The sequence below is a fragment of the Oncorhynchus keta genome, chromosome 12 (assembly GCF_023373465.1).
Source record: "Oncorhynchus keta strain PuntledgeMale-10-30-2019 chromosome 12, Oket_V2, whole genome shotgun sequence".
Taxonomy (NCBI): Eukaryota; Metazoa; Chordata; class Actinopteri; order Salmoniformes; family Salmonidae; genus Oncorhynchus; species Oncorhynchus keta.
The window spans coordinates 4285811-4295000 of record NC_068432.1 but is presented as its reverse complement, the minus strand read 5'-3'; the positions used below and the strand labels follow the sequence as shown (position 1 = coordinate 4295000).

Sequence of the window (9190 nt, the reverse complement as noted above, 5' to 3'; positions counted from 1 at the left end):
ATGTGCTCTATGCAGTGGCAGACATAGGTATAGGTGACATGTGCAGCTGCCCAGGCAACTTACCGGGGACAAAAAATGTGCGCGTTCGGGTCAATTAACCCTGTCGGAGTGGGCGCCCTGATTCTAGTTTGTTAGGCAGGCTACTGCCTATGAAGGTCTCTGGGGAGGGGGTGGGGTAGGTTGACCCCAGGTCTCCCCACTGGAAGCCCGAGGTAGGGGGAATCTATCAAATCGCGCATCTTTAACTTTGTACAGTACAAATGCAATTAATAAAATCAGTCACACTACGAAATGCTACCAAATAAACCACAATTCATTCATAATACTGTGAATATATAGGTTCACAGACATATTGTTGCTGAAGGGGGGTTTCCTGGAAGCCATACAAGCTAGAACCGCCACTGGCTCTATGACTTCATCCATCGCAAGCTGAAAGGGTTCTGGAGGCACTTCCAACCTCATGATAGATAGTCTGATGGTTTCACATGTGGGACTGTTTGTCTGCTAGGAAAGTTTGAGTGCTCTGTAAGAAAGGGAAGACATGGATAACTGATAGGAGGAGACCTTGGCGCTTGACTCAGAGTAATTTATCTACTTTGTCTGTGCTACTCCAGCTAATTATGAACTTTTCCAGCTTTTGTATATCGAATAAACTGAAGGGATCACAAATCACAGCTAAAGCAAATCTAACAGGTCTGAAGCAGTACCTGTTTCAGTTTACTCTTTTTAATCATATCTCTCTCTCTCTCTCTCTCTCTTCCTCTCTCCCTCTCTCGCCCTCCCAGTGGTGACCTAAACGTGACTGGCAGTGCCCACTGCACCTTCAGCGTGGCCCAGAAGGCCATAGGGAAGGATGACTTCACTCAGATCCCTGAGGGTGTGAACGGAGTGGAGGAGAGGATGTCCCTCATCTGGGACAAGGCTGTGGTGAGGATGAGAGGATGGCTGGACAGCTATCTGCATGGCACGTGTCTTATCTCTCTCTTACTTTGGCTACGTCTCAAACGGCACTCTATTCCCTTTATCAGGCCCATATAGCTGTCATCAAGAGTAGTGCACTATACAGGGAATAGAGTGCCGTTAGCTTCACTACCTCTCACCGACCCTTTCTTTACCTTCCTCCCTCTAACCCTCTTAGCTACTCTCTAAGTACCCCACTCCTTAAAATTCATGCTGCACCGTGTCCACAGTTCACCGCGGTTTCTCCTTTCTCCTCTTCCCTAATCCATCTGGGAGTGTGGTTTTGTATTTCTATGAGTGCTCAGGTTTTCTATCGCTATCTCTGGATCTGTCCCCCCAGCCGTTCACCCTGCTTAGAACAGTATAGATCTCTTCTTTTTCTCATTCTCGTTCTTGCTCTTTCATGTGCAAACAGACTTTGGTTTGTATTTATGGACAGCTGTGTTATGAATCAAAAGTTCTGGTGCAGCTTTGCCTCTGAAACTCAGATGAATTATTCACACTTACGTCTCCCTTCAGGCAAAAACATATGGTCTCGGCACTAGCATTGACAGGAGTGTGTGTGTGTGTGTGTGTGTGTGTGTGTGTGTGTGTGTGTGTGTGTGTGTGTGTGTGTGTGTGTGTGTGTGTGTGTGTGTGTGTGTGTGTGTGTGTGTGTGCGCACACGCGTGTGTTCTTGTGTGAGACTACAAGAGTGCCACCGCCCACCAGTCAGCTGCAAAAGCATCTTTGTTTAGCTAGCATTTCACTGATAGCATTTCTTCTGGCTCACTCAGACCACCGGCAAGATGGACGAGAACATGTTTGTTGCCGTGACGAGCACCAACGCCGCCAAGATCCTGAACCTGTACCCCCGTAAAGGCCGGGTTGCCGTGGGCTCCGACGCCGACCTGGTCATCTGGGACTCGGACGCTGTCCGCACCATCACCGCCAAGACGCACAACTCGGTAAGAGGTCAAAGGTCTCACGGTCCCCAGAGGGAAAGTGTTTTTGCAACATCTGTCAAATACATAAAAACGTACAATGACAATTGACATGGACTACATAGGCAAATACATAAAGGGGTACACTGAATGAAAGGGACTGAACACGCCAAAGTCCAATAGTCCCTCATATAGGCAACATTTCAGCCACAATGTTCAATGAGCTTAAAGTCCATTTCACTTTTCATTGTAGCAGTCAGCACTTATCAAGGACATTCAGGTCACTGTGGTTAAACAGGACATGTGGTTAAACAGGACATGTGGTTTAAGAGGACATGGAGGAGGTGTCTTTGACTTCGACTACCACAGATGTTCTGGCAAACATTATAGCAGGCCTGCTGAGCTCTGGCTGGTGGTCATTGTGGACATTCAGTTCTGGTCTGAGATCTGCGTAGCTGCAAAGGTAACATAGTTTTCCAGAGGAGTGTGAGACAGCGAGAGAACGAGAGAGAAAGAGAGAGAAAAGCACTGGCCTGCTTCCAGTGACAGTTCAGTTCCTCCTAAAATAACTCCCTGTAGACGTCCACGGCTACTAAAGCACACACCATTGGCCCTCACTATCCGCCTTTACTGCTGCCGGAGAGAGATCTCTTACAATGCAGGGGTTGATGAATGCGGCCGAGGAGAGAGAGATGTTACTGTTGTAGGAAAACAAAGCAATGTTTTGCCCTTCTTCTTAGCCATACACCTCTCAAAGGCAATACTTCACTATTTTTGAGGGGGGGGAATCATGTTCATTTTTCAAATAATTGGCTTTGAGGTCGTTTTTATGTTATCCATTGCTGTGAGCAGCCACCACTGTGTGTTGTTCAGCGAGAAAAGAGCTCGTCTCTCTTGTCCCTCATCCCTAATCACAAGGACAGGAAGTGATGCGTGGATCACACAGGAGTCCAGAGAATACAGAGCAGTACAGGGTTAAACAGAGGATGTGTCCACTCAGGAAATCAAGCCTTCTGCACTTCCTCCTGCAGGCACAGAGAGTGAGGGAACGAGAGACAGACCTAAGAGAAAAGCAGCGGAGTCCGATGAAGAGGTATGGAAAGAAAGAAAAACAGAGAGAGAGAGAGAGAGAGAGAGAACGAAAAAAAGAGAGGGAGAGAAAGAAAGAGCTGGGAAAAAGATTGGACATGTTTTCAGTGACTTTCCCATTTGTAGAAAAGATACAACGAGACCAAAGGTTCTTACAGAATGATGTCACCTTCTCATTTCCTGTGTGTAGCCCCTCCAGAAAACAGAACTGCACACAAGAACACATAACATAAGAACAGTGGCTCCTGTCCATGTTTATAATAGTGATCTATTGTACACAGTAGTTCAGTGCTTTATACCATTATATCTGTGTATCCCTCCCTCCTTAGTAAATACAAGTATCCTTAGTTATCTGAAATGTTTTGATCTGGTTAGCTTTGTTTATGTTGTTGCACAGAGAGCCAGGCCATGACATCATACTTGGCAGGCCTTATGTCCTGTCCTGGGCTGAATCTGGAACACGCTAAAACACCAGGGCCGTGTGCACAGGAACAAACTGACAATGGGGGCAACAGATCGCAAACCACTATGTACAGGGAGAGACAGAACGATAGATGGAGGAAGAGAGTTTAGTGGCAGGAGAATACAGGGAGGGAAATGGATCAGGTAGAACAAGCCAGAGTTAAAGAGAGTAGGAAAAAAGTGGGAGAGGAGAAGTGAGACCGAGAGAAGAAAAGAGAGAAAGTGCTAGAAAGAGAGAGAACGGGTAGAGAGAGTGATGCTTGGATTCATTAGCCCCAGCTGTGCGATGGCAGCTGTTTGTCTTTGTATGCCAAATAGAGGAGTATGAGAAACAGGCTGACTGGATGATGAGGAATGAAGAGGAGGAGGAGCAGGAGGGTTATTTCTCTCTCTTCTCACACAGATGTTGTTAATTAAGGCAGAACCATGGTCTCATCTCTACAGAGACGGCCTGCCCAGCCGCCTGCCAACCCGCCAGCCAACCCGCCTCCTCTTTTCCCCTGTCCTCCCAGCCAAACTGGGCCTGTGTGTCCATGACTCCACTCATCTCTGCCTCAATAGGCTCTCTGTCTCAAAACAAATTGACAAACAAACAAACCAAAACAACGGCAAAGTCTTCTCATGTTTTGTTGATTTCAAAAAAGCTTTTGACGTAATTTGGCATGAAGGTCTGCTATACAAACGGATGGAAGGTGGTGTTGGGGGAAAAACATACAACGTTATAAAATCCATGTACACAAACAAGAAGTGTGCAGTTAAAATTGGCAAAAAACACACACATTTCTTTCCACATGGCTGTGGGGTGAGACAGGGATGCAGCTTAAGCCCCACCATCTTCAATATACAGCGGGGCAAAAAAAGTATTTAGTCAGCCACCAAATGTGCAAGTTCTCCCACTTAAAAAGATGAGAGAGGCCTGTCATTTTCATCATAGGTACACTTCAACTATGACAGACAAAATTAAAATCACATTGTAGGATTTTTAATGAATTTATTTGCAAATTATGGTGGAAAATAAGTATTTCGTGAATAACAAAAGTTTATCTCAATACTTTATTAAATACCCTTTGTTGGCAATTACAGAGGTCAAATGGATTTCAACTCCCTCCAAAGATTTTCTATGGGGTTGAGATCTGGAGACTGGCTAGGCCACTCCAGGACCTTGAAATGCTTCTTACAAAGCCACTCCTTCATTTCCCGGGCGGTGTGTTTGGGATCATTGTCATGCTGAAAGACCCAGCCACGTTTCATCTTCAATGCCCTTGCTGATGGAACGAGGTTTTCACTCAAAATCTCACGATACATGCCCCCATTCATTCTTTCCTTTACACGGATCAGTCGTCCTGTCCCCTTTGCAGAAAAACAGCCCCAAAGGATGATGTTTCCACCCCCATGTTTCACAGTAGGTATGGTGTTCTTTGGATGCAACTCAGCATTCTTTGTCCACCAAACACGACGAGTTGAGTTTTTACCAAAAAAGTTATATTTTGGTTTCATCTGACCATATGACATTCTCCCAATCGTCTTCTGGATCATCCAAATGCTCTCTAGCACACTTCACATGGGCCTGGACATGTACTGGCTTAAGCAGGGGGACACATCTGGCACTGCAGGATTTGAGTCCCTGGCTGCGTAGTGTGTTACTGATGGTAGGCTTTGTTACTTTGGTCCCAACTCTCTGCAGGTCATTCACTAGGTACCCCCATGTGGTTCTGGGATTTTTGCTCACCGTTCTTGTGATCATTTTGACCCCACGGGGTGAGATCTTGCGTGGAGCCCGAGATCGAGGGAGATTATCAGTGGTCTTGTATGTCTTCCATTTCCCAATAATTGCTCCCACAGTTGATTTCTTCAAACCAAGCTGCTTACCTACTGCAGATTCAGTCTTCCCAGGCTGGTGCAGGTCTAAAATGTTGTTTCTGGTGTCCTTTGACAGCTCTTTGGTCTTGGCCATAGTGGAGTTTGGAGTGTGACTGTTTGAGGTTGTGGACAGGTGTCTTTTATACTGATAACAAGTTCAAACAGGTGCCATTAATACAGGTAACGATTGGAGGACAGAGGAGCCAGTCTGTGAGAGCCAGAAATCTTGCTTGTTTGTAGGTGACCAAATACTTATTTTCCACCATAATTTGCAAATAAATTCATAAAAAATCCTACAATGTGATTTTCTCATTTGTTTTCCCTCATTTTGTCTGTCATAGTTGAAGTTTACCTATGATGAAAATTACAGGCCTCTCTCATCTTTTTAAGTGGGAGAACTAGCACAATTGGTGGCTGGCTAAATACTTTTTTGCCCCACTGTATATATCAACGAATTGGCGAGGGCACTAGAACAGTCTGCAGTACCCGGCCTCCTCCTACTAGAATCAAATATCTACTGTTTGCTGATGATCTGGTGCTTCTGTCCCCAACCAATGAGGGCTTACAGCAGCACCTAGCTCTTTTGCAAAGATTCTGTCGGAACTGAGTCTGACAAAGCTGTGAACGAGCTTCGTGACAAGGCAAGAACGGCCTTCTATGCTATCAAAAAGAAAACATTTGACATACCAATTAGGATCTGGGTAAAAAATACTTGAATTAGTTATACAACCCATTGCCATTTGTGGTTGTGAGGTCTGGGGTCTGCTCAACAGCCAAGAATTCACAAAATGGGACAAACACCAAATTGAGACTCTGCACGGAGAATTCTGCAAAAATATCATCCGTGTACAACGTAAACACCAAATGATGCAGAGCCGAATTAGGCCGATACCTTCTAATGATCAAAATCCAGAAAAGAGACGTTAAATTCTACAACCACACAAAAGAAAGCGATTCCCAAACCTTCAATAAAAAAACGGTCACCTACAGAGAGATGAACCTGGAGAAGAGTCCCCTAAGCAAGCTGGTCCTGGGGCTCTGTTCACAAACACAAACAGACCCCACAGAATCCCAGGACAGCAACACAATTAGACTCAACCAAATCATAAGAAAACAAAAAGATTATTACTTGACACATTGGAATGAATTAACAAACAAAAAAGGGTGAACTAGAATGTTATTTGGCTCTAAATAGAGAGGACACAGTGGCAGAATACCTGACCACTGTGACTGACCCAAACTTAAGGAAAGCTTTGACTATGTACAGACTCAGTGAGCATAGCCTTGCTATTGAGAAAGGCCACCGTAGGCAGACCTGGCTCTCAAGAGAAGACCGGCTATGTGCACACTGCCCACAAAATGAGGTGGGAACTGAGCTGCACTTCCTAACCTCTTACACAGATCCACACAGAATTTGAAAACAAACCCCATTTTGATAAACTCCCATATCTACTGGGTGAAATACCACAGTGTGCCATCACAGCAGCAAGATTTGTGGACTGTTGACACAAGAAAAGGGCAGTGAAGAACAAACACCATTGTAAATACAACCCATATTTACGTTTATTTATTTTCCCTGTTGTACTTGAACTATTTGCACATAATATGACATTTGAAATGTCTTTATTCTTTTGGAACTTTTGTGATTGTAATGTTTAATGTTCATTTTTTATTGTTTATTTCACTTTTGTTTACTTTATAGTTCACTTCCTTTGGAAATGTTAACATATGTTTCCCATGCCAATAAGAGGCTTACATTGAATTAAATTGAAATTGAATGGCCTCTCATCAGACCAGTTTAATGAGCAAAACATCCAAGTCTGATTAGCGTTAGTGGAATTTGCCATCTCTATCGGAATTAGCCTGTCGGCTCATAACGTGGTGCGTAGCCATGAGGTCATGCGTTTCAGAGTCCCGGTTTATTTTGCCGTACTTGACCATCTCAGTCCACAAAGACACACTGACGTAAACTCTCCGGCTCCATTTGCTTCAGACGAGTGACTAATGTCAGACGGCAGAAAACTGGGAATAGTTGCGTTTACGTTGGAGCCGGTTGCTTCTGCACCGCTGTACTGTCAATTCCTCAGTTTGGTAACTCCCGAGAGAGACGTCCTGCAGCTGCTCATCACTCGTATTACTGGGTTGTGTTGTGAATGGCTAAAGTTAGGTCATCTCTACATTAAGGCAGCATAACGGACTGTACTAACTGGGGTGCAACGGGGGGAGCAGGCTTGATAAATCTAAAGTGTTTGCTGTTGTGATTTTGTCCTCTTTTGTTGGCCCAACACCACTGATCATAGACATACAATATCAAGTTGAAGTATAATGTGTGTCTGTGTGTGTGTGTGTGTGTGTGTGTGTGTGTGTGTGTGTGTGTGTGTGTGTGCGTGCGGGCGCGTATCTGTGTTTGTGTCTGTTTGTGTGTTTTCCAGGCTGCTGAGTTCAACGTGTTTGAGGGCATGGAGCTGCGTGGTGCCCCGTCGGTGGTGATTTGCCAGGGGAAGCTGGTGCTGGAGGATGGGAACCTGCACGCCATCCCTGGGGTCGGTCGCTTCATCCCATGCACCCCCTTCCCAGACTTTGCCTACAAGCGCATCAAGGCCAGGAAGCAGGTAAAAGATGCTAGCCTCTCTCTCCTTACTCCTGTCTAGTCAGAATCTACTGTACTCCAAGGCTGTGTTGACACAGGAATCCCAATTCTGATCTTTTGACCAATTAAAATATCAGAATTGGGCTGCCTGTGTAGACACAGCCTAAATCTGTCTCCCCTTTATAAAAGTATTAAACAATATACAAGTATTTCCAATAAACATATTCCCAACTCTTCAGTTCTGTCTTAGAATATGTTTTATGCGGATTGTTTGTTACATGCCAGAGTGTTGCTCTGTGACACTGAGCCAAGGTAAAGGACTGTGAGGACTGTGAGGTATGTGAGGCAGTGGAGGCTGCTGAGGGGAGGACGGATCATAATAATGGCTGGAATTGAGTGAAAGGAATGGTATCAACACATGAATAAAAGATGCATCTCCTTGATACCGTACCATTAACTCCATTCCGGGACATTATCATGAGCCGTTCCTCCCCTCAGCAGCCTCCACTGATATGAGGTGCGTGAAGTACAGTATTTGAAGACTGCAAGGTCTGTGAGGTCCGCGAGTTGCGGACATCTGGAAGTGTTTTCTCAGTGGTTAGGGATTAATCAGGACTAATCTGATGTAGAGCTGAGATGGGCCATCCAGAACCCACAAACATGGAAGATGTCAGTGCGGCTTTACTTTCAAGGCGGTTTAGCTTTACGCGAATGCATACTGCTGCTGTGGCTCAGCCTATGCCACACATCATCAGACATGCCATCAATCTCAATGTACATACTGAAATGGTAATCCCAAAGCAGTGTGTTCAATGGAGACAGACTGCACTTATATTTCTCAGCTGTTTTCACACCAACCCGTACCGCAATCTCTATTGCACTCCACACTGCCCTTTCCCACTTGGACAAAAGGAACACCTATGTGAGAATGCTGGTCATTGACTACAGCTCAGCGTTCAACACCATAGTGCCCACAAAGCTCATCACTAAGCTAAGGACCCTGGGACAAAACACCTCCCTCTGCAACTGGATCCTGGACTTCCTGACGGGCCGCCCCCAGGTGATAAGGGTAGGTAACAACACATCTGCCACGCTGGTCCTCAACATGGGGGCCCCTCAGGGGTGCGTGCTTAGTCCCCTCCTGTACTCCCTGTTCACCCACATCTGCGTGGCCAAGCACGACTCCAACACCATCGTTAAGTTTGCTGACGACACAATGATGGTATGCCTGATCACCGATAATGATGAGACAGCCGATAGGGGGGGATCAGAGACCTGGCAGTGTGGTGCCAGGACAACAACCTCT

General features: G+C 45.5%; 1 protein-coding gene across 4 annotated transcripts in view; it reads left to right on the top strand.

The window, feature by feature from the left end:
• LOC118391753 (dihydropyrimidinase-related protein 3) overlaps window positions 1-9190 on the top strand; it is a 35794-nt gene that overhangs the window by 21235 nt on the left and 5369 nt on the right. For all 4 annotated transcript variants that reach the window (XM_052457621.1, XM_052457620.1, XM_052457623.1 and 1 more), the window contains exons 10-12: window positions 786-927; window positions 1737-1907; window positions 7727-7906. In XM_052457621.1, the coding sequence (XP_052313581.1) occupies window positions 786-927; window positions 1737-1907; window positions 7727-7906 (493 nt within the window). The remainder of the gene's footprint in view (window positions 1-785; window positions 928-1736; window positions 1908-7726; window positions 7907-9190) is intronic.